The following is a 26,044-nucleotide window of genomic DNA, read 5'->3' as shown; positions in this document are numbered from 1 at the left end:
GTCCACATGGATCTTTTAAAAAATAAAAAGTGAAATAAAATTTGAATGAGATGGAGACCTTAAGTTAGAACTGAGGTGTCTCAGATATAATAAAACCCACCTATTATTATGGATATTCTCACTAAGTTGATGAAATCAACTTGTGATGAGCATCAGGCTCATAATATTACCATTTTGTGTGAACAATGTTGATAAGCAGGGTTTGTTTTCTAGTTCAGCTTATCTACAGTTTTATTTAGGTATTAGTTTTATGCATTACTCTTATCAATGAAATAACTGATGAAGCCCATATAATACAGATTCTGAGCCTTTGGTCAGACACTTGGTCAGCATCGTGACTGAACCCCACAGGGGGCTTGAAGGACAAATGATGAAGGAGTGTGCTTGGTGTGAAAGCAACAGAATCAAACTTTCTTTCACCCTAACCAAATTTTCTGATTTTGGTACTCTTGGCATTGGTTTTCCATTACCTTCATGATTTGAAGAATTTCTCTCCTATTATATATCTTATTTTGACCATGTACTTATTTATGGGCTTTGCTGATGTTTCACTTTGAGTTTTCACAAATGGAGTCACATTTCCTTGTCTTTTTCTCTGTGGGTCCTGTAGCTGTCTCCATGGACTGATCTCTTCCCCTGGGTACAGGGATTCCAGGAGGTCCAGTGGTAGAATGAGTGAGGTGGGTTGGAGAGATTGCACATACCGTATAATCAGCAGGAAAGTGTAACACAGGTGTTAAGTACCCAAGTCCCACCAGCCGTACCTCAGATGTACCTCATGTTCTACCTTATTTTACTTTACACTGAAGCACCTCATCAGTAAAACACTGTGATGTTCATATTTGTCTGTTAAACTCTTTTAAAACCTTTTAGTATTGGTTAATTTTTTTTGAGAGATTGCTCAATCTTTCAAATGATATTATAAATTTAAGACCAAAACAATTGTCTTATACGTTTTTGTCCTAATCAGCCATAGTCTTTACTGCCTACCACACAGAATACTTAATACATCCTTTCTGGCTAAAACCATGAATGTGTGAAGTATGGCTGAAAAATACAATGAATGTTTGATTTTAAAAAATGCATTACAATAAAAGACACACTGCCATTAATCCCCCTGAAAAGAGTCCCCCTTGCTTCAAACACATTCACTCTATCATGTTCCGGCCCCCCCCCCCCACTATCTGAAGCAGTCATCGAAGTCCTCTTACATGAATATTTTTAGCTACACTGTCGTATGCTACTTCCATGACCCGAACTGACTCAAAATGTTTACCTTTCATGGTCATTTTGACTCGGGTAAGGGTCACAAGTTGAATGCTGCCATATCTGATGAAAAAATTAGATGAAGACATTCTGCAATGTTTTTACGAGCCAATTGTTCCACTGGATGGCACTAGACAGCAGTATTTACCATATTTTCGATCATACTTTGTAAAGACTTATGAAAGAAGAGTCCCAGAATTACTTCAGTAAATGGTAAGAACAATGGGATAGGTGTGTTTGAGGCAAGGGGGTGGTATTTTGAGGGAGATTAATGGCAATATATCTTTTTCTGCAATAAAATTTTAATTTAAACATTTCCTGTGCATTTCTATCACATCTCATATGGCTAGAAATGAACTGAATGATTCTGAAACATACACACATTATATGCCCTTCACAACTAAGATGCCACTTTGTGTTCTTCACCCTAATTGATGTGTGCTGCCCCTGTGCTGCTCTGTAAACAATGTCCATTCCCTTCTTTAAGATGTCATTCAACACCTGCCTTCACTATGCAAGTCCACACTAACTTTACCAGATTCCAATAACCACCACTACTCTTGACATGCCAAAAGTCGCATGGGTCACTAAGCAGGTAGAGGTGATCAATTACGGGGTTGTTAGTAATTACTCCAGGCATGCTCCTGACAATTCTACTTGGGCTTGCTCTGGTTTCCTGGTTTGAGTTCCAAGTGTCTTCAGAACAGAACTTCTTGAGCAAACTCGTCACTTCTCATGTGGTCAACACATGAAGACTCAGTGCAAGATCCCCAAGTAATGGCCATGAATGTTAAATCTGCTTGGGGAAGCAGTTCAGCAGAGCTGGAAGATACTGTTTTACTTAAAAGTAAGTTTATAGCCTGGAGAAGACATCACTAAAGCACACTAAGAACTCCAAGAAAGCCCAGGATAATTTTTGCCTCCTTGTGGACTAGCAGGAAATCTTTTCTTTTTCCGAACCTACATTAGGAAGGGATTAATTTTAGACAGCCAGACACATTTGTGTTTAGCCTGGCTACTCACTTTGCCATTGGTGCATAAGTAAGAGCTTCTTGACTTCATTACTGCCAGAGTTAAGCACAACTTAAGGCTTCTCAGCAAGCCAATAAAAATAAAGCAGAGAAAATGATATGCTTTAAGAAGTTGTTTTAACGATAAATCTTATTTAAGAAGATTTAACAAAAACATTAGGAGATACTGACAAAATAATGTTAGAAGGAATTTTCTAATTCGATCATTTTAATATAGCAGAAGCTGTTTATTTGGCTTTTAAAATTTTTTTTTTTAAATTAGCACTAATAAATAATTAAATATGCTACAATTTTTGACAGGCTCAAAGGAGAAAGTGCTGTTTCTCTTTGCTGATCAGAGACTGCTAGGAAAGTCTTGAGTCAAACTTCTTTGGCTCAAATCCAGACTTCATTTCACTTCCTCCTACCTGTGTGACTCTGGGCAAGGTATTTAATCTTGCTAGCTTTAGGTCTTCATCTATAAAAAGAGGGAGATAACTCTGAGTGCCTGATAGGATGTGGATATTTGTGTCCTCCCTAAATCATATGTTGAATTCCTAATACCCAAAGTGATGATGTTTAGAGATGGGCCCTTCAGATGATTAGGTAATGAGAGTGGAGCCCTCAAAAATGGGATTAGTGTCCTTATAAGAGGCCCAGATGTCAGGGAAGATGGCACAGTGGTGAGCAACAGCAAACCAGCCTCTGCAAGGTTTGGAGTCCACATGCTGGAGTGTAGCGACTTGGGGAAGAGAAGGAGGAGGGAGGTGGATCCCTGGGGCCCAGGAACAATCTGAAGGAAGAATTGGAGCTCACAGGAAGAGTGAAGAGAGGGACCTCAATGCAGAAGAGGGAGATGGCAAACAGTGCTTTCTCCCTGACTCCTGGATCATGGCATAAGACAGGTGGCTTGAACCTACAGAGGCAGAGTGACTGCAGGTGACTGCAGAGACCTCCACAGGGAAAGGGAGCAGTGGAATGGAGCAGTGGATGCTGTGGGCTGCAGGAGCTGGTAAGAGTGACTCCAGTGTAAACAACCCTAAAAGAGGGCGATTGTCCAGATACTATTTTGGGAAGGGGTCAGCTGAACCTGGACTCAGAGCAGCCATGGGTTGGCTTCATCTCAGGGCTCCAAGTGTCTGGTTGAGGTACAGCCTTGGGAGACATCCAGGGTCAGGGAGCTGAGTTCAAGCCTGCAAGAGACACTACACAAGTGTAGTGGATTGAACAATTTGGGTTTCAGCCTCACAGCCAGAAACCAAGATCAGCCTGAACTTCTGTGGAGTGGAAAGCACTTGCTGGGATTATCCAATAACCCACCCTAATTCTACTGCAGGCTTTCTGGGATCACCCAACACAGATCTGGGGTCTGTCTGCTTCCTTTGTCTACCAGTGACAGCAGGGACATGCCCTGAAGTGGACATTTTTTCCCCTTTGTTTTTTTTTTTTTAATTCTCTTGATTTTTTAAATTCTTTTTGTCATGAGTGTGAACACTGTTATTCATTTTTTGTTTTGTTTCATTCTATTTTTTGTTTTTTCTTTCTCTTCTTTCCCTCTGTCTTCTTCACTAGTTTTCTTTCTTTTTTTTCTTCACTAGTTTTCAAAAGCTTGGGTAATCTTCCTTTCTCCTTCAGCCTCACTTCTAATATCTTTCTCTTCTTCTATTTCTCTATTTTTTCCTTTTATCTCTCTTAGATGTTCTCCCTTGAGGGTAAAATCACTTTATTGAGTGGATATTTATAATATATAACATTCTGGCTTGTTTTAGATTTTGTTACAAAACTATAAATCTTATTCCTATGGTTAAAGGTGGCAAATTAAATAACCACAGCTTGTCATTTTATAGGCTGTGTTTAATGCTCTTATTGCTGATTATACTACTTTAGCAAGGTGACACGGTTGTTGTAATCAGTTGTTCTTCCTTGTATGCCAATACCAAGATTATCAGAGGGTCATAAAAAATACCAGTCTAGTATCAAAGAAGTAGGCACTAGGCCAAATAGGCAGCAACTTCTCATTTCTAATAAGTTGAAGAGGTATGATCTTGAGACAGACTCAAAGCCAAAAGGTAGATACACCTAGAAGACATATCTGAAAAGTAGTTATTTCTTAAGGAGGTCTTGATACTCGTAATAGTTACCTACCGTAAGCAATTTACAAGGATCAGCACAGAAAACAAATTTTTAAAAAATGAGAAGACATGGAGAAGCAAGGTACAACCCCAGACTGCCAGCTTGCCAAGGCGAATCCAGGGTAGAGTGAGGTAGAAGAAATCAAAAGCCACTCACCTGAACTTTCTGAAATGGTGGAAGCAGAAGTAACAAAGAAGATGAATGAAGCTCTAGAAAAAAAAATCAGAAATAATTTCTCAGATAACTAAAGAGATGATGACCAAAATTAAAGACACAGTTAATGAATCAAGAATAGATACAGATAAAGAAAAGAGGAGCTTAGGAAAATGATGAAAACCATGAAAGTCCAACATAGGAAAGAAATTGATTCCATGAAACAGATTTAAAGACATACTTAGGAGATTCAAAATTCTATTGAAACTACACACAGCAGAATCAAGCATTATGAGGACAGAATATCAGACACGGAGGGCAGGTCTGTGGTTAGTGTCAAAAGAAAGAGTTCTTAAAAATAGCAAGGGACCATGAAAATCAATCCAACAGCTGCTACATGATGGAAAGGAGACTAACACAATATTGATCAGAATCAATGAAAAATCAGAAGAGTGTACAAAGGACATAAAAACCTGTTCATAAAAGGAATGGCAGAAAATTTCCCAAGCATGGAAAAAGAATCTGACATACAGATAAGTTAGGCATACAGAGCTCCAGTTAGCTGTGATCAGAAAAAAACTACAACAAAGCATACAAAAGTCAAGATTTCAATTTCTTTTTTTTTTTTTTTTTGGTACTAGGGATCAAACTCAGGTCTTTGCACTTGCACAGCAGGGGGCAATCCACCTATAAAGGAAAGCCCATCACAATCACAGCAGACTTCTCAACACAAACCATTAAGTCAAGGAGAGCTTGGAGCAAAGTATTTTAATCCCTAAGAGAAAACAATCTTCAACTCGGATTGTAGTACCCTGCAAAACTATCTTTCAAAAGTGATGATAAAGAACATCAAAAGAAATTTATAGCCACCAAAACACCACTCCAAAAAGATCTGATGATATTTTATAAGAGACAGCAAAGAGACCAATTCCATGCACCCTAATAGAATGAGTTCACCAGGCAAGGCAAGAAATTAAACAGAAGGAAAGAAAGAAGATCACTAACAGGAAAGTAATAAGACAAGGATAAGTCAATATATATCAATTATAACCATCAATGTAAATGGTCTTCATTCAACAGTCAGAAGAAACAGTTTGGCAGAATGGATTAAGAAACAAGATTCAACAATATGCTGCATATAAGAAACACATTTAAGTAAAAAAGAAATTCATAGACTGAAAGTCGAAGGATGGAAAACAATATTCCATGTGACAGAAAACCACAAAAAAATCAAGGCTAGCTATTCCATTTGCAGAGAAAGTTGACTTCAAGTTATAACTGATCAAAAGAGACAAAGAAGGTCACTCAATACTTGTTAAGGGAACAATCCAAGAGAAGAGATAACAATCAAACATATATGCACCAAATACCAGTGCACCCAACTGTATAAAACAAATATTAACAGACATGAAAAATCAAATAAACATTAATACAATTGTAATGTGGGACCTTAATACCCCACTGTCTCAATAGACATATCAACTAGACAAAAAAATCAACAAAGAAATATTGGAGCTGAACCAAACCTCTGCACAAATGGACTTAGTAGATAATCTACAGTGTTCTATCCCAAACAACAGAATACACATTTTTCTCAGCTGCACACAGAACTTGCTCCACAATAGACCACATACTACTAGCTCATAGAACATGCTTAAGTAAATGCAAAGCAACTGAAATTATCCCTTGGATATTATCAGATCATAGTGCAATGAAAGTGGAAATAAATGGACCCCCCCCCAAACTGCATGAATATGTGGAAATTAAATAACACCCTCTTGAACAATCAATAGGTGACATATGAAATTAAAGAAAAATTAGACAATTTCTACAATTAAACAATAATGACAATATGACATACCAGAACTTATAGGATACAATGAAAGCAGTATCACAAGGGAGATTTATAATGGTTAATTCTTACATCAGGAAAACAGAGTGAGCTCATATAAATAACCTAATGTTGAACCTCAAGCTTCTAGAAAAAGAAGAGCAAGTTCAACCCAAAGTGAATACTACTGCTGAAATTATAAAGAGCAGCAAAGTATTTGATGCAATGGAGACTAATGATACAAAGAATCAATGAATGGAAGAGTTGGTTCTTTGAAAGATTAAATAAAATAGATAAATTCTTAGCCAACCTTATCATAAAAGGAAAGAAAAGACTCAAATCCATGCAATTAGGAATGAAAAGGGTGAAATTACAACCAGATCCTGCAAAAATCCAGAAGATCATCAATACCTACTTCAAGAACCTGTACCCTAATGAGATGGAAAACACAGAAGAAATGGACATATGAATTAGAAAAACTGAATCAAGAAGATATAAAAATTCCAAATAACCCAATATCAGTCAATGAAATTGAAGATGTAATTAAAACCTACCAACAAAGAAAAGACCGGGTCCTGATGGATTCACCACTGAATTCTACAAGAAATTTAGAGAAGATCTAATGCCACTACTCCACAAACTCTTTAATGAAATTTAAAAGGAACTAATATTCTCAAACTAATTCCTGGAAGCAAGTCTTACCTTGATACCAAAACAAAAAACAAAAACAAACAAAAAACAAACAAAGAAAACAAAACAAAACAAAAAACAACAGAGAAGGATCCAACCAAAAAAAGAGAGCTACAGGCCAATCTCCTTAATGAACATAGGTGCAAATATCCTCAATAAGATACTGGCAAAAGGATGCAGCAAATCTTGGAGAAGTTTATGCACCATGAGGAAGTAGGATTCATCCCAGGGATGCAGGGATGGTTGAACATACACAAATCAATGAATGTAATACACCCCTTTAACAGAGCCAAGGACAAAAACCACACGATCACCTCAGTAGATACAGAAAAAGCATTTGACAAAGTCCAACACCCTTTCATGATAAAAATCCCACAGAAATTGGAATAGAAGGTCTTTATCTCAATATGATAAAAGCTATCTATGACAAACCAACATTCAACATCATACTAAATGGTCAAAAACTAAAAGCTTTCACTCTAAAATCAGGAAAAAGACAAGAATGCCCACTATATTCCTATTCAATGTAGATCTGGAAATATTAGCCAGAGCAATTAGACAAGAGAAAGAAATAAAAGGAATAAGGATAGGAAAGTAAGAAGTTAAATTATCATTATTTTGACACGATACTCTATATAGAAGACCCCCAAAACTCCACCAAAAGACTTCTAAATTTAAGAACTAAATTTAGTAGCATAGCAGGATACAAAGTCAACACTCAAAAATCAATAACATTCTTGTACACAAATGACAAACTTACTGAGAGACAGAGACAGAGAGAGAGAGAGACACATACACACAGAGAGACAGAGACAGAGACAGACACAGGGAGGGAGAGAGAGAGAGAAACTAGGGTGTGATTTACACTTTCACAATAGCATCAAGAAAAATGAAATACTTAGGAATCAGTCTAATGAAGGAAATAAAAGACCTTTACATTGAAAACTACATTACTCTGAAAAAGGAGATTAAACAGGATATCAGAGAGTGAAAAGATATCCTTTGTTCTTTGGTAGGCAGAACCAATATGGTGAAAATGGTCATACTTCCAAAACTGTTATACAGATTCAATGCAATCTCAATCAAAAGAGCATACCTCACAGAAACAATCCTAAAATTCCTATGGAGTAAGAAGATACCTAGAATAGGGCAAGGCAGGGGGCATCACAATCCCTGACCTGAAATTATACTACAAAGCTACCATGATAAAAACAGCATAGTACTGGCAAACAAAACAGACCCACAGATGAAAGGGACAGAACAGAAGATGCAGAAACAACGCCAGACACACTCAGCCACCTCATCTTTGACAAAGGGGCCAAACACCCTCACTGGAGGAAAGACAGCCTCTTTAATAAATGGTGCTGGGAAAACTGGATTTCAACCTGCCAAAGATTAAATCTAGACCATGTCTCTCACCATGCACTAAACTAAAATCAAAGTGGATCAAAGATTTAAGAAACACTTAAAACAGAAACACTTAATCTACTGAAAGATAAAAAATAGGTAAAATTCTTGAAGGTACAGGTGTAGGCAAAAACTTTCTGAACAAAACCCCAATTGCACAGGAAATATTACAAAGAATCAACAACTAGGATCTCATCCTACTCAAAAAGTTTTTGCACAGAAAAAGAAGTCACCAACTGAGTGAAGAGACAACCCACAATCAGAGTGAAGAGTGAAGAGGCAACCCAAAATCTTTACCAGCTATTCCTCAGACAAAAGACTAATATCTAGAAAATATAAAGAACTCAAAAAAAATCAGACCCTCCAAATTAAAAGACCCACTGAGGAGCTCTGCTTCTATGTTCATTAAGGAGATTGGCCTGCAGTTCTCTTTTTTGGTTGGATCCTTTTCCGGTTTTGGTATCAGGGTAATATTTGCTTCCAGAAGTGAGTTTGGGAGTACTGCTTCCTTTTAAATTTCGTTAGAGTTTGCGGAGTAGTGGCATTAGATCATCTGTAAATTTATTGTAGAATTCAGCCAGAATGTCCAAATTATCTTCTAGAAACAGGACTTACGCAGGGCTTTGAGATCCAAAGTATCTATTTATTAGTCTCCCTATTTCAAATGCTCTAACACTTATAATGATCAACTAACATAACTGCAGGCATATTATGTCTCTGGCACTGTGTTCATCTAAGTTTTCCATGGGTTATTTAAGCTTTATAACAATTCTGTCAGGTATATATTATTACCATTGTTGTCTTACATATAAAAAAGAAAGAAAGCTAGGAAAGTTTTATTAACTAGCTTAAATGCCAGCCAATTTTTAACCCAAGATACTCCATTCTCCAGCCCAAACTCCCAAGTCATGAGCCACAGTGTCTTCTTCTGTAGGTATTCATTAATACTCCTTTTTTCTACTCTGCTTCTCTTTTCCATGCTCTCCCCTGTGACAATCCACTCACAACCATTTCAGTTACAAAGAGTCTGCAACCAATCTTCAGTCTTCAACTCCACCCTTGTAACCAAATTAGGGGCATTTCTATTTGGGTGTTGTAGGCTGTGAAATCAATATAACTTGACCCAAACAAGGCTTACTATGATTTATTCCAAGCTATTTTCTCCTTCCTTCATACTTAGTTTTTCTCCTTACCTTCAAATGTGAATGTGAGCTAGAATGTGAACTCTGCTTCCTTTTTTCCCCCCTCAACTTATCCAGGCTCAACCCTCTCACCATGGCCCTCTAGTCCTGTAAATTCTGTCTCTAATTTCTTTCAAATGTATCTGCCCCCCCATCCTTTTATACCATTACCTTTAAAATTCACTCCAGGGACCGGGGATGTAGCTCAGTGGTTTCGCCGCCTGCTGCGCAAGCGCAAGGACCCGAGTTCAATCACCGGTACCAAAAAATAAAATAAAATAAAATTCACTCCAACCTGAGCACAGGGGAACCTGTCTGTGGCACTTCCCAGTCTCCCTCCTGTTATAAAGGCTCTCTGGTTCTCTTCACACCAGTCTGTTATGAACCTTTTCAGCTTCAAGTGTATGCTGTCCTGAGTATGGCCATATACCTATCTTTGAAACCTCATTTTTGACTCCTGCCATCCACATATCCACCTGATGGACTGACAGGTCACTGTTTCCTGGGACTGACCGTGCTGCTCCCTGAGTGTGCTACCTCTCTGCAAGCTTGTCCTTTCAAAGCTTACCTCTAACATTACCTCCTCCATGAAGCCCTTCCTGACCTCTATAGGATGTAAGCTTCCCCTTTTGAAGCTCTTTCTCTCCCTGCCTTATTTTACTTACTGAAAATAAGGTGATCTCTGCCTATGTATACTTCTATGGAAAGATTAAAAAGTTTTTGAAAGAAAGCGCCAACTTTTTTGTCAAAACCCAATGTGATCTTTATATTTTAGAGATAAAATAAACATTAAGTTAAAATGCACGTTCCTATTAATGGGTCAATTTGCTAGTTTGTTGTGCAGTGGACCCTCAAATTAGGACTGGCCTGATGTATGAACAACTCGGGTTAATTGGGTTAATGGAAGGTTCATCTGCCTCTTGGTATCTATAGTGTGTACCCAGGTAAACATCCAGATCTCAGCTGTATTGACTCAGTTACAACCAGCCCTCAGGAACCGACTGAGTTCATAAGTCAAAGGTCCAGTGTATTATAAAACTATTTTTGACAAAAAAAACCCTACAACCACCTGAAAATAAAAGAGGTAGACTAAACATTGTGGCCAAGAATTTAGTTCAGTATGGTTGTGCCTAACCAACAAAAGCAAGTGGGGAGATATGTGCATTTTCATTGGAATTTGAGCCATCCAGGGAGGAGCATAGACTCCTTTACCTTCAAACCTGTGTCAGCAGTTCCAAGCTCTTGATCTTGACTATGAAGGTAGAAAAGAGTAATACATTTCATTCTGCCTTGATCTGGTCTGTCAGTTATACAGTCTATTTTAGTAATAACTGTATGAATTCTTCAAATTCACTCCACACACAAAATATCCTCTCTTTACTGCTATAATAATTTTACGTTAATTCCAGAATATGATTGAGTAGGAAGTGAAACAGACTATTAGAGGATACTCTGAAACTGGCTTGAGAGAAGAAAATGGAGTTTAGCAAAACTGTGATAAATACATAGGAGGCTGCAATGAAAAATACATAGAAAGAAGGAGAAAAGAGTTGATTAGGAACCTGGCTGGGTCAGTTGCAGGCAGCAAACACAGTCCTCTCAAGGTCTATAATCCAGTTAGGACAAGGGGAATTCCAGGAGAATAGAAATCATTCAAATATTAAACTAGCACAGTATGGAAAAGGATAGTATGCAAGTGGGATGGGAGAAGGAAGAAAAGCACATAGGAATATGGTAACGGCATAATGTCAATATATTTTGAGGTAAATTCTCATACTTAAAACGACTGACAGGATTTTGTATTAGCTTCAATCCCTTTTTGAGATCACTTAACCGGGCCAGTTGGATTTATTAGCTTGGATTTCCAAACTGAAAGAAGGGAAAAGATCATAAGTGTAATATAAATGTGTGCATATTGCAATATTTTTTGCAGTAATAATTGCAACAAATTCTTGGTAGACAGAGTACCTTTGCAAGAAAGTAGTCCAGTTATTCTATGCAATATTCATTACACTGTTCTGGTAAAAGTAAAGTATTTTGATAGAGCAGGAATACATTACAACTAGAGGATGACTTGTATTGAGAAAAATAGGGTTGGGTAGGCCACATTTTTTTTTCCTCTTGAGAGTTTAGTCGCCTTTTATAGCTCTTTGGTTATTATTGACTTTTTCACTCATTCATACAATATTCTATCGATCTGGGGACACACATGCATTTAGCTCTGTGAAACAGGTGAGGTGACATATTAATATGACCCTTCATTTGTGGACAGAAGAGGTACAAGGTAGTGACAAGTCCAAGCCCATGCAATGAATTTCTTGCTGGATCTGGGATTAGAGCTCAGTGCTCTGTCGTCACTGGATTCTTCTCTTGGTCCTTGTCTAGCCTAGTTCTCTCTGAGGGTTCTCTTGTCAGAGCCAAACACCTGTAGAATCTATCATATTTATTGATAGGACATAATGAAATAATTCCTTTTTCCCTTGCATGTATCCATGAATATGCCATCCTGGACATAAAAGGCATGGAAAATGTGGGACTCACTGTTCACAAAGACGGCAAACCTCAGGAAAGACAGGTAGCGCTCCCCTTCGATGGGATTCCAGCCAACGTCAGGGTACCCTTTGGCCAGAAGCATGGAGCAGCTCTGTAGGCCACAGCCTGCCAAGTAAGTCACCACCTGCCAAGAACAGTACAAAAGTAAATGTCCAGACACACCTGTCAGGATGGTCACTGTATCAAACAGAAAAACAGAGCTAAGTGTTGGTGAGGATATGGACAAGCTGGAAGCCTTGGGCACTATCAGTGGGAATGTGAAATGGTGCAGCCTCTGTGGAAAACAATATGGTAGTTCCTCAAAAAATTAAAAATAGAATTACTAAATTTTCACTAATTCCAGTTCTGGGTATACACCCTGAAGAATTAAAAGCAGAGTTTCAGAGACTCGCACAACCCATATTCATAGCAGCATTAGTCACAGTATCTAAAATGAGGAAGCATCCCAAGTGTCTATCAATGGATGAATGCATAAGTAAAATGCAATATATACATACAATTAAATAGTATTCAGGCTTCAAAAGGAAGGAAATTCTGACACATGTTACATCGTGGGTGAACCTTGAAGACATATTCTAAGTAAAATACGCCAGTCATAAAAAAGACAGATACTGTATGATTCTACTTTTGTGAGGTAGTTAAGAGTAGTCAAATTCATAAAGATAGAAGGTAAAATGGTAGTTTCCAGGGGCTATGATGATTTTATAAGGTGGAAAGAATTTTGTAAGATGTAAAGTGTTACGGGGATGGATGGTAACAATGGTTGGGGTGGTATGATAAAAATGTTTAGCATCACTGAATTGTACAATTAAAAATGGACAAGATGGTAATTTTGTATTAGGTGTATTTTATCATAATAAAAATTAGAAAAAATAAGCCCAACATATATATTTAAGGACAAAAGCACTCAAAGTTTTTATAAGATAGCTATGAAGACGTACTTCTGGGAAATGAAGGGCCTTTGTCTCCCTGGAAAACAGGGAAAGCCCAGGACTTCTAATGAAAATAATGCAGTTCGTCTGTAACCAGGACTTCTAAACCACTTTTGTTTCCAAGTAATCAACAAAATTGATTGTTATGGAGTAAATTGACAGTTCCCAGGTTTTTCTGGTTCAGGCAACAGGTTAAAAATCGGCCTAACTAGGGTGCATCCGGAGGAATAATGGTAGAAGAGAACGCTGTGTGGGACCTAGGCTGGCCATGCTCATTTGGCCATGGTATTCTAAGGCTAAGGTGTTCGGCGGTTGATTAACTGTGTGGGCTTTTGTGTAATCAGGGTCCTGACTCTGCTCTGCATCAACAACACCTGTCCAAAGTCAAAAGCCAAGATGTTCAGGATGGGTGGCCAAGAAACAGACCCGTTAAAAAGGAGAATTGATAGCTTTCTCTTTGCTTCCAGGTTACCAGACACTGTCACAAGATCTCAGCCTAAGATCCTACAGGGATGTTAGATTTTTCCTACTTTTCACAGGAGTTGGGCAAAAACACTTGCAAATGACTGCTGTTAAAAAGCAGGTGCTATTCCAATTTGTTTATGGAGAGAAGAGGGGAATTCACTGTGTTGCAGACTCCCTCAAATCAGGAATGGTGTCTTTTTCTTTCTTGTTTGTTCTCCTTTTGTGGTGCGAGGCACTGAATCCAGGGCCCCGTGCATAGTGGGGAAGTGCTCTACCATGAGCTACATCTGTATGGTAGCCCTGTCTTCTTAATTTCTTAATCCCAAGGGCCTTGTACACAGAAAGTGCTTAATAAGTTTGTTAAATGAATGACATACTTGCTGATGTCAAATACTGTTATTTCACAGGAAAAATAAATGTAAAGCAAAACTCAGTAAGAATCATACTTCTTCCTTCATAAACCAGTAAGGACACTATTCTGCTTAGAGCTCAGATTTGATTATGTCATAAAAATGTCAGGAGGAGCCACAGTGAGGCAGAATCTTTCATGGTTGCAAGTGCAGAGCATTTCACTGGGCAGGAAAATAAATGTGTGCATGTGTATGTTGTGTGCTGGAGTAAGGTTGTTGTTCAGTCTTAATAGTCATAATTTCTCCTGTGATCCACAGAGGGGAGATTTTCCAGAATTTACCAATTCTCTGCATAGCAACCTGGGTGACTTCTCAGCAACAGAACAGACAGTGTTGTGCGCCGTGCTGAGGCAGTCTCCACACTTGCAAAGTCATGCTCTTTCCAGATTTCCCTGCCAGCGCCTGCCTGTTTCCCCCACTCTTAGCTTGCTTCCCGCCACCTATCACATCTCGGATCCTCCCAGCAAGGCTCAGCATCTTTGTGGAGCAGCAGCATTACTTTAAGAGATGAACTGAGGCTGAGTACTGAGTAGTGGCACTGCCCTGTGGTAGGAGACCCATTGGCTGTTTTTCACAGAACACTGAGTTTTTGCTTGCCATTTCAATGGAAGAATAATACATTTTGACTGTAGGCTGTACCCCAAGAGGCGGAAATGACATGTAGACACAACATTGAGGGAGCAGCTGTCGTGCCAGGAGCCACAGTGGTGTAGTGGATCAGTGCTGGGGTGTGTGTAGGGGCAGGTGGTATCCCTTCAGCACAGGCCTGTGGGGCCTAGAGGAACAACTTCTAAAACTTCTTTCTTATAATTTTCACTTACTTCTCTCACAGTCCATTAGAGTTAACCCTAAATTATATTGCACTGGGATTTAGCAGACTTTTTAAAAGCAGGGTTACTTCATTATGTCATCAGTTGTTTGATAAAATATTTAACAAGCTCAATAAATAAATTCTTTCCCTGACTTCAGCTTTTAACTTAATGGTTTATTAGAGACTCAATTAGGCTCAACAATGTTTATTAAATCTGATGAAATAACAAAAATGTTTTTACATATATTTTGTCCCCTCCAACTATCATCATTTTAAAAATACATCTTTGATATTGCAAAAGCCAAATGAAATGACCAGCTCAAAGACAAATCCCTCTTTTATGGACAGAATTGTGTCCTCCTCAGTTTATATGCTGCAGCCCTAATTTCTGGAACTTCATTTCAAAGGCTCCTGATTTGGATGAGGCCTCTGCAGAGGTGATTCAGTGAAACTGAAGTGGGTAGTGCCTTGCAGGAAAAGGAAGCTTGGACACACAGACACACAGAGACACACAGGGTGAGGACACAGCAAGGTGGTGACCTCTGCAAGCCAAGAAAAGCGGCCTCAGAAGACACAAAACCTGCTGACTCCTTGATCGTGGATTTTCAGTTTCTAGAACTGTGAGGATAAATTTCTGGTGTTTAAGCCACACGATCTATGGAGCTTTATTACAGCTTCGTAAATGCAGGCATTTTTTTGGTTCAAGGTAAGTCTTCAGTAATTACTAGTGAAATGCATTTGACACAGAATTTACTAACTCAAAAATGTCAATAAACTATGGGTGGGTAATTATTTCACCTTACAGGTCAGACATGCTGCTGCAGTGTGGCCAGGGATTCCTGGCCGGGCCGAGCCAGCAGCACCCGCATGAGTGAAAAGGTGCTGCCTGTGTGGCTGCCTCAGTAGATGACGCAACCTGCCATGGGCATGTGGGCATCATTTAGTCAAGAGACATCAACTTCTCCCTTTTCTCTTTTCTCAGCCTATCTTCTCTGAGCTGCCTCACAGACACTATTCAGAAGCAAGAAAACAAACTACGTAAAGTTTCCCCTCTTAGCTTCTCACACACATTTCCTGGAAGTTCCTCATCCCTCTTTGGCTTCTCCTCCTCTTGTGTTTTGTTGGTGCTCTTTCCAGTGATTGCCTTGTGTGCTCTGGTCTTCAAGGTTCTAGCAGAGCCATTTCCCCTTTTGCTCTAGGCAAATTTGCTCATCTATACCCAGGTCCTCCCTCACCCTCCAGGTGCCCCATCTGCAGCTCTGAGAGCTCTCCTGAGCTTTAGCACCATGGAGTCACCTTCCCATTTGACACTGCCATTTTAGTCCTTCAAACGTGATGCAACCAAAAGCCAACTCATCAACCTGCCTCAACGCTGCTCCACCTCTTGTATTTCTTATAGAAAAAAATAAGCCAGCCCAGTACCTGATTAAGGTTGCCGTTTGTCCTCTTAGAGGCCCTGTGAATTCAAACACTTCTCACAACCACTGAGTCAAGTATGAATGGAAGCCAGCAGCATCTTGTTCTTATTATACTACAGACTCCTCTTGACTCTTCTTGACAGAAGTCCTGTTTCTCTTTCAGTAAGTCTTTCTTAAAGTATGTCTTCTAAAGCACAAATTGCATCTTGTCGCTCATCCACCCAAAACCCCCAACAGTCCCCATTGCTCTTAGCTCTCTAGTGTGGTCCTACACTATAACAGGCATGTGCATGGGCTCTGGAGCTGACACTGAGGATGTCACCTAATCTCTATGCCTCCATTTCCCAGCCCATAACTAGGCGCGATAAAAAGAAAATGGCTCATTCTGACAGTCACATGAGTTGACCCATGGGAAGCATTCAGTGCAGCCTGGCACACAGTGGTTCTACATGAGCAAGAACTTCTCTTGTTAATAAAGCCCAATGCCTTACCACTCCTGACTCCTTTCTCACCACTGTCCCAGGGACTCTGTGCTTTGGTCAAACTCAATTTTCTGGCTTTTCACTATGTGGCAGTCTCCTTGCTGAGCCCAAACACTCCTGGCCCTTTCCTAGCAATATGCTTGACTAGTTTCTCCTCATGCATATCATCACTTTTTCTGAGTGATCTTCCTGAACACCTTGTCAGGATCAGGTGCCCTTCTCCCTCATGCTCCCAGATGCACTGTGGATGGATAGGGGATGGACGGCCTTGATTTGTGCAGCTTCCCCCTCCTCTGTCTCAGGTTGCACTTCTCCACACGTAGAAAGTGCATCGCTTATCTTGCCAGCCATTCAGATGAGGAAATAGTTCCCTGAGAAGGATGGGCCAGAGGGAGGTGAATCTACCCCCAGTTCCTACCACCCTTAGGAGCTCCATTCACTTCCCCAGTAGAAGGCAGCACAGTTTGCCTCATTTGTTCATGGAAAGGACATTAATTATACAACTTTCTTTCAGCTTTTTCTTTTAAAAGCGACTTTATGAATTACCTGATCCAGAACTTTATTAGGAACCACAGAGATCTGGTGATGTTCTGTGCAGCCCAGTGATGCTGGGCCTCCCAGAGAATTCCACACACTCACTTCTATGAAGCTGGCTAACAGTGCCTCCTTTGGTTCCAATTATTTTACTTCTGCCAATTAGTCATATTCTATCACATTTTTACTGAGAGTCCACCAAGATGAAGATGGAAACTCACAATCTGGTCTGCTTTTTCTCTGGCTAGCCACACTGTAGGCAGAAGAGAGTAACACTTTGCCTCCCCAAGGCCAGTTACCTTCTCGAGGTCGGGTTCTTCTAAGCCCAGTGCTAACTCGTTGTTGTCCATGACAGAGGCGGCAGCCACATCCAACGGGGTGGACCCTCTCATTGATGGGGAGGCTGGGAAAAGAACAGAAGGACAGACAAAAAGGCCACCTGGTCTGAGCTGACACTGAAGTGCACATTAGCGGTCAGGAGAGGGCAGCAAATACATTCTAACTGGATCTACATTGCTGTTTTCCAGTGGGGCAGCTGCCCAATTTAAGGATAGCTCTATTTACTATCCCTGCTTCCTACACTCACTACTGACTGTGAATGTGGATTAACAGCAAATCAGTCCAGAGGTCAGCTGTGAAGATGTATTTCCAGTTCCAAGTGCCTAACACAAATTTTGGGGAACCTTTATTGGGTGATTCACTCAAGAGATTTCATGTCTTTTCACTAATTAAACCCCAAATAGCTTCAAGTAGCACTAGTTTATATAGTTACATTAGGTCATCAATGCTGTCTTTGATTTTTTTTGGCTTAAATTCTTTTATTGATACATTTTAGGTGTACAGTACATTTAGATTTATCATTGGGTGTTCGTACCTGTACATGATGTATCTTGGTTCTTATTTTTTCCCCATTACTTGTGCGCCCTTCACCCCTCCACCCTTCCCTAATTACACAGACTTTGCTTCCATTTTTTTCTTTTGCTGTCTTTGATTTTTTTTAAAAAAATTGTTTGGCTCCTAGGCTAGAATTAAGCAATACTTTGGGTGGCATTTTACAAAAAAGTTCACCACATTTGATAAATAAAAGAAAGGGAGATTTCAGATTTCAAGTGTATGTACTTGTGTATTCTACAAATTCATTGATTTTCATCTGAAACAGTGAGGGAGGCATGTGGGTTAAGCTGCTTTCTTCCTGTTGGTGATTGATTTACTCTGTTTATCCATGGTTGCTCTTGGCCAGTCTTCCTTGCAGCTAAGGAAAGCACTTGCTGGTTGGCTGATGGGACAGGTATGAACTCTGCAGCCAACCTGCCAAGGGACTGGACCAATGGCTTTGGTCTTACTAGCTATGTTCCCTGGTCAGCTGGGCTGGGAGGAATATGTTCCAGAATACATCTCCAACCCCAGGCAGCATTTCATAAACCACAGGCCACTCATCCCAAGGGAGAGGAGGTAAAACTGTATGCCTAGGACCAATACAATCTCTCACCAATGTGGTTGGTAGCAACATCTCTATTTGGGTTGGAGGATATAGATATGTTTTTATACACTTATTTTAAAAATAGGCAGGGGTTGGGGATTTAGCTCAGTGGTGCTGATGCCTGCCTCAAAAGCACAAGGTCCAGAGTTCAATCCTTGGTACCAAAAAAAAAAAAAAAAAAAAAAAAGGCAGGATTTTGTATTTAAAAATGCAACAAGCACAGAGGCAGATTCTTTCCCTTTATCTCCTAAATGGCCAGTAGGGGTCGTGCAACCTCTAAGTCATGTGGAAATTATAACATGACATACATACCTAGGCCCACACTGCTGTTCTCTAGCAGGTAACTCAGATGCTCAAACATGGCCTTCTGATTTTGCCGGCTAATTCGACAGAAATAGCAAAGGAAGCGGCAACAGCTAGCAACCATCTTTGGGAAAGCAATCTGCCGGGAGAAAGACAAAGTATTGTCAGAGAATGCATTTTGGTGTTTCTGAAGTCAGATCTCAAAGAGTCTTAGGTTGAAGTCTTGCAAGCCGTGAACAATTTGGAAAATGCATTTTCTCCTTACTTCCTGTTTTCTGTAGGACTTATTCACAGGAGGGACAGACAGTGGAAGACATTTAAGAAAAGGCTGCCCAAAATACTGTGAGCTAACTATAGCTCTTAAAATATCTTTTTTTCAAAGGAAAACTGACATCACACATGAATCTCAGTTTCCATGGGTGTCACATGAAATCGTATGACCCTGCATCAAACCACTGTTATTTTTAGCTAGGAAAGGAGGGGACAGAACTTTGAAGGGAAATACCAGAAAAGGAGATGGGTGAACATAGATAAAAAGACCCATCAGCATATTAAAGCCCGACTTTCCTGGGACACACCTGGCCGCTACAGCCCAAAGAGCACCAAGATATCTCTGTGCGCCTCCTCCTCATTACTTTTGTCCTTCATAATTGCTCTCCTAGGGGTTCCTATAGCACTCACAATTGGATGCATATAAGTTAGCCTGCCGATGCCATCTTATATTAGTGTTGATTGTGCTTGGCTTCCCTGCTTAGCAAAGAAATTAGCATCTCTATGTTTGGCCATATCTCATTTTTCATCCCATAATGCTCAATAAAGAGTGTCAGTGTTAACTTTGCCCAGTATTCTAGAAAGACCCTGATTTCCCTCGTTAGAATCATGAGGGATGCTCTAAGAAATATGGTTCTGAAACCTATGGTTTTGAAGAATCCAGACATGTGCTCTGGGATCTTCCTCCAAGAGACCAGAGGAAGTCAGAAAGAAGGAATGTGAACTTGGCTTCTGTTCTTCCTTCACACCACTCCCCCTCACTGCTGGTGAGACTCCACTGGAGTAATTCATTCCTAGGGCCTGGCACTTTGGAGCCTCTAACATTTGAAACCATACCCCGTGTACTTTCATCAGAAGCCAACTAACCGCACAACCTCAGACAAGTTGAGATAAATGCCTAGCTATGCCCTATGTCCATTCCTTTCCCCTTGCCAACGGATGATACATACCCCTGTCTTTATGGGGGAGCTTGCAAGAAAACCTGGCTATGTCAGGGGCTTGGCTGACAGGAAATTTGAACATTCCCGAGGAACACTGCCAGGGTCGCTATTAAGATTTTGCCCCCTTCAGAACACCTTGCTCCTGAATCAGTGCAAAACACACCAGGTTCCTAAGTGGAACCCTAACTCTTCCCTTTTAGAAGGGACAGGGCTGCAGAATATAGGAAGTAAACTTAGTAGCTGAGAACATCCAGAGGGATAGGTGAGAAGAGCCCCTGAGCTTTCAGAACCAGAGTTCTTTACCAGAGTGGGAGCTCTTACACATCTGGGCTTCCCCTGACAACTGTCCTTTTCCTGGGAAGAAAATACAATGGACACCAGGCCTCTGGTCCTGACCAAGTTACTTCATGCGCCTACCTTCAGAGCCAAGTTCTGGCCAAGCCCTCTGTGTAGTCTTACCTGGGATTTCTCTGTACCCAGCACATTCACCATCACCTCCATCACCGTCTCATGCATGCCCAGGACTCTCATGAGGTTGGGATGCTGGTAAAAGACCTTGTTGTTCATAATGTCCCTAGGACAATGATCAGACAGAGACTTCAGTACCTGCTTATTTTGATGTTATAAAAATTCAAGGATGAGAATGGACAACACATCGGGGGCGAAGTAATGCAAAAGTGACAGGCTGAAAAGACAGTAACAAGGCACTAGGTCAGCTGGAATATACGTGGATTACTTTTTTAGCTCATAGGACTATTTCTGTCTTCCTTTATTCCTAAGTACTTATTCCTTCGTTTTGAAATGTTAATGACATTTAAACAGTTGCTTCTTGGTTTTTTTGAGGCAGTCCAAATCAGTGGATTGCTCCTCCTCCATGTACTAAGGGTCTTCTGTTTTTTCTTCTTTTGTCCTTATATCTGTGTTTCTCTGTACTTTGGTTCTTAATGATAGGGCTGTGCTCTTTTTCTTAAAGCATTTTTATATTAGGTACCATGAAGTTTGTGGACTCTAGTCTTTAAACACCAAAGACATTAACATATAAGAATAGTTAGGTCTTTGGATCATTCAATATGGATTCACAAAATGAAGCTACAGACAAAAACTTTAAAATGCAAAAACTCCCCTTAAATAGCCAGGTGCCCCTTGCTGGGTAGTTACTTTCTGCTCACCCTGCTCACCCCTTTTCTTTGACGGGCTGAATGAGATATTGCCAGCCGCCACCAATTTTTACTGTTCCCGTATCTATAACAAAGGTTTGGGTAGAGACTTATTCAGCATTTCTTTTTCTTCCTATAAAAGTGTCATTTCTAAGATTTCCCTTCAGAAGTTAGTTTGAGGAATGCATGCATACAAACCCCCTTTTACTCTCGAGGATCCTCAAAGTACCTTTCCTGAGCTGTGGTGATGCTCCTGTGGCTTTTTGGCTCAAGGGTGGTAGGACAAAATGTTGCTTTTCACTGCAATTATGTAAATGTGTGGGCTGGTCAGTGAATGTTTTTGGGCCTTGGTTTTCTCACCTACACAATGGAAATGCTGCACTACAATGTTAAAGAAACCTCTTCTGATGCCTAAAATGCTATGAATTGTTATGACTACATACATGGTTTCTAAGACAGAGCCAGATACCACACAGAACTCACAAGAATAACTCTATAGATAAGACCTGTGAAGAAAAGATTAGGAGGCACTTTTTCAGAGGGAACTCCCAGAAGATAGCTGCTCAAAACTCAAATACTCAAACTGTTTCTGTCCTCGTTTGAATACACTGTCCCTTTCTCCAGATTTTTTCATGGCTTCCCTTGGGCTATTTCCATACGATTCCAAATAAATACTGCTCTTTCCCAAGACTTCTCCAGATTTCACTGGGCAATGCCCTCTCACTATGAGTAGCTTGTCTTTATCGGGTTACAAAGAGGACTCATTTGGCAGGGAGATTTCTCACAAGAAGAGAAAGCAGGCTCAGTCTCCCCACTTAAAGCTTTCTCGAGCCACCTGTGAAGGACCTACCCCAGCCCATTGATCATAAGCAGCTCCTCTTCCTTGCCCATCCTGACACTGAGGAGTGACCGGATCTGGCCCAGGGCAGCCAGCAGGTTGATGGTGTCGCTCACGGAGGCCTGGCTGATGGTGTACGTCTTCCGCAATGCCTGCAGTAGCTCCCCGATGCTGTCATACTGCCTCCGGAGCAGGCTGAACATCATCCGGACCAGCTCTGCATCCTGGATCTGGTCCTCCTGGGCCCAGCGGATCATTGTCTGTGACACTAGTTCCTTCAGTGTTGCTGGGCAGAGAATAAGGGGGGACTGTTGATGTGGCTATCATGAGTCAGAGAGAACTGGATGTCACAGACACTTCAAACACATCATGAAGTGACTGAGTTTAAAAAATTCTTATTTAAGAGTGGGTTGTGACATGCACAGATGATATATATTCTATATATCATCAAAAGATAAATATGACAGCCATCCTATAAAAACAAGAATATCCCTAGTATAATTTGAGGGTGCTTAGTATTCTATTTCAATTAAACGATGTTTGAATTGATGGGGGAAAGAGAACAATAAATAAGACTTTCTTTGCCTCTACTGAGTTCACAAGCCAGTTCTTTACTTTTTTATTTGATAATAAAATTTTATCTTTATTCTATAATACAATGAAATAAATACTACAATGCAGGTACTTGTAAGTGCCATGAGACAGAGTAGGGAGTGACTGATTGTGGGTGGGTGAATGGATGAAAGGAAAACATTAACCATGCTTCCTTAGGAGTACAAATTAAGCACTGGAATTTCTCACCATAGGCAGTGTCATCAAGTATTTTAGAAACACCACATATCCCACAATAATTTAGCAAAGCCACTGACTCAAGGATTATAAAAGGTATTCTAGCTGATATGAACATAAAAATACATCAGGAGATGGAGAGAAGTACACTACAGAGCTCTCTGTGCAGTGTGAAGGCCTGGAATTTGACATTTGACCATCACTTGTGCAACTGATTTCCTTGCTTGGCAGAAGTTAGCTACTTTAATGAGCATTGAGAGAAAGAAAGTATTCTGACTTTAAATTCAGAAGTTACGAGAGTTCATACTGGCTACATGGAAACATGCCAGCTACACAAGTAAAGGATCGTGAAGTGAGACTCAAACAGCCATGGAACCTTCAGAGACCGGGCTAAAGGCCCCTGAGAATTGCCGACTGGCCATGGTATGGGAAGATGATTGGAGGAGAGGCAGATCTAGGGAGGAAGATGCAGTGGAAGGGGACTTTGTTGGAATGGCTGGGAAGGCAGTGCTCACCCCACCACACCAGGCACACTTCCAGAACATGCCACAGCAGAGGCAGGAAGTGCTGCTCTCACATCATAACTGTGTCCAAATCTGGTGCTGTCTATCACCTTCCTGAAAAGGAGGACTGGCACTCATCACCGTGATTCAGTCCAGGCGATTAGACTAGAGATAAAAGCACAATGAAGGTCACTGAGTCCATCAGTAAAAGAACCAGGAAAAAACTCCAATTGGTTCTTGTGCCACGTTTTCTACTCCACATCACTATATGTGGCAGATGTCTGCTCTCCATACAGTCTTGGCTCATCATAAGGATATAAAAATAGAACTCAGTCACTAAAGCTCTGAAAGAGATTGAGATGTAAAGGATTCATTTAGCTTACTGCTGTGTCTATCAACTCTGTGGGTGTTGTAGGCTCAGAAAGGAGACATAAGTTGAAAAGCTTAAGAAAAAAGGATACCCAAGTTAGAGGCACAGTAAGATGTTCCTATGAGATCTCACCAGGCAGGCACTGCTGACTAATATCTGTACTCTCTGGGGGGAGGTGTTATTTAGGGGCCAGGCTGGATTCCTCTCAGGAAACTTGTTCCTTCAGATGTAAAAGTTCCTAATTCTCCTAATTAATACACTAAGAATGAACCCAAGGCAGCAGCAGACACACTCTGGTACCCAAAGCAAGCTTTTCTAGCCCTATAAATACAACTTCCTCTAAAAGTCAAGTTTTCACCATGAACAACCAAATCGTCAGCAGAGCTAATACACCTCATTGTGGTTGCTACCACTTGGGGGAACCAATGATTAGATCAGACAGAATCATTAATAAGCTCTAGGACCAATCTCTCTTCAACAGGGAATTTTGTGACATCACAATGAAACTAAGTAAATATTAGCATTCCCTTAACCTGGCTTTCAGATTAATTCAGGATTTGAGTGAGTTCTTAGCTTTGTACTGACTCAGAAATCCAAGTCAACAGTTGTGGCCTAGAGAATAGATTCTGTACAGCAAACACCTGACTGGACAGAGGGCAAATAGCCTTTGCCTGCTACCCCCACACTGGCTCACCAGTTCCTTGTCCATGTTAGTCTTGAGGCTGAGAATGAGAGAATGGGATAAATAATACACCTTTGTGATCAAGTTGATGATAGGTTAAAAACAAAATGTGGCCCCCCCAGGGCCTGGAAGAAAGGAATAAAGGAAAAGTTATCTCTGTTGTATTATGCACGGGCAGATGTAATTCAGTGGAAAGTATGACATTTAATACCATTCCTGTTGGACAGTTTTGAACTGAGAAAGCAAGGTTCAGTGAGGGAAACAATAACAGGGAGAAGACAGAAAACTGCAGGGCAGAGAGGGAATGTTTTCAAGAGCCCTGAAAAGCACAGCATATTTTGTGGTCTGACATATGCCAGAGACTCAGCAAACACTGGGAGACCTGGCCTAAATCAATGAATTCCAGTCTAAATACTTTCAGGACTGAAAAAAATGAAGCAAGCCAGATACCTAACCCCACCCCACCCCCCTCTCTCCATCCAGAGATGTTGGGGATTGAATCCAGGGAATCATGTATGCTAGGCAAGTACTCTACCACTAAGTTATGTTCCCAGTCTAAAAATGGAGCTTTATACACCTAGTAGCTTTGCTGTTGAAAATGCTTTAGATTTTAATTAGCTTCCAAGTACCAGCAGCACAGCAGCCAAAATGTACCAGAGTTGAGAGGTTAAAGAGAATATGTTTTCTGGAATGTGTTAGGCTCTCCACGCATCTGTACATTTGAGAATTAATTAATGCATATAACAACGTACAGCACGTATTATAGGCTTAATACAAAGGTTAACTATAGATCTCAGTAGTTATAAAAGTGTACCCTTTAGATGCAGGGGGCTCACGGTCCTTTAGGCAGTTTGCAAGGCCAAACTGTATCTCCATTATAATCTGAAGATGTTATTTGCCTTTTTCATTGTGCTGACATTTCTATGGATGGTACAAAAGCAACGGCAGATAAAACTGCTGGTGCCTTAGTATGAACCAGGTGGCAGCACTCAACTGTGTCCTTTGCTGCCACATCCTTGGAACAATGCCCAGTTTCAATAGCAAAGCCCTGTGTGAAGCAGTAAAAAAATATTAATTTTATTAATATAAAATAGTGACTTTGCAACGTTTTAATGTTCTGTGTGACAGAATGACAAATATGCATAAAGCATTTCAGCTGCATATCAACATTCAGGGACTTTTCTTGAGGAAAAACATTCATGTGATTGAGTGAGCTAACTTAGCCTCTTGTTTCATGGAATTAACTAAAAGCATACCAAACTGTGGTGAATCAGATTTATGTAACTGACTTTCCCTTATAATAGAAAAAAGTAAGTCTTTTATTACAAATGACAGTATTTATTTCCAATAATGAAATTTGAGCTTTCAAATAAAAACTAAAATTTTGGAAAACTTATTTGCTACTGTGAGCATTGACAGCGTAACTTAAACACTC

At 40.3% G+C, this 26,044-nt stretch overlaps 1 protein-coding gene across 4 annotated transcripts in view; it reads right to left on the bottom strand.

Moving 5' to 3' along the window:
• Ryr3 (ryanodine receptor 3) overlaps positions 1 to 26,044 on the bottom strand; it is a 565,647-nt gene that overhangs the window by 153,180 nt on the left and 386,423 nt on the right. For all 4 annotated transcript variants that reach the window (XM_087207455.1, XM_087207452.1, XM_087207454.1 and 1 more), the window contains exons 39-43: positions 22,278 to 22,551; positions 20,730 to 20,844; positions 19,069 to 19,198; positions 17,576 to 17,679; positions 12,213 to 12,348 (exon numbers count right to left, since the gene is read on the bottom strand). In XM_087207455.1, the coding sequence (XP_087063581.1) occupies positions 12,213 to 12,348; positions 17,576 to 17,679; positions 19,069 to 19,198; positions 20,730 to 20,844; positions 22,278 to 22,551 (759 nt within the window). The remainder of the gene's footprint in view (positions 1 to 12,212; positions 12,349 to 17,575; positions 17,680 to 19,068; positions 19,199 to 20,729; positions 20,845 to 22,277; positions 22,552 to 26,044) is intronic.

The sequence above is a fragment of the Heterocephalus glaber genome, unplaced genomic scaffold, assembly GCF_053883595.1.
Source record: "Heterocephalus glaber isolate CG9 unplaced genomic scaffold, H.glaber_assembly_v1.0 deba00000809, whole genome shotgun sequence".
NCBI lineage: Eukaryota > Metazoa > Chordata > Mammalia > Rodentia > Bathyergidae > Heterocephalus > Heterocephalus glaber.
The sequence above is the reverse complement of the archived record's forward strand: the minus strand, read 5'-3'. Positions and strand labels throughout refer to the sequence as shown.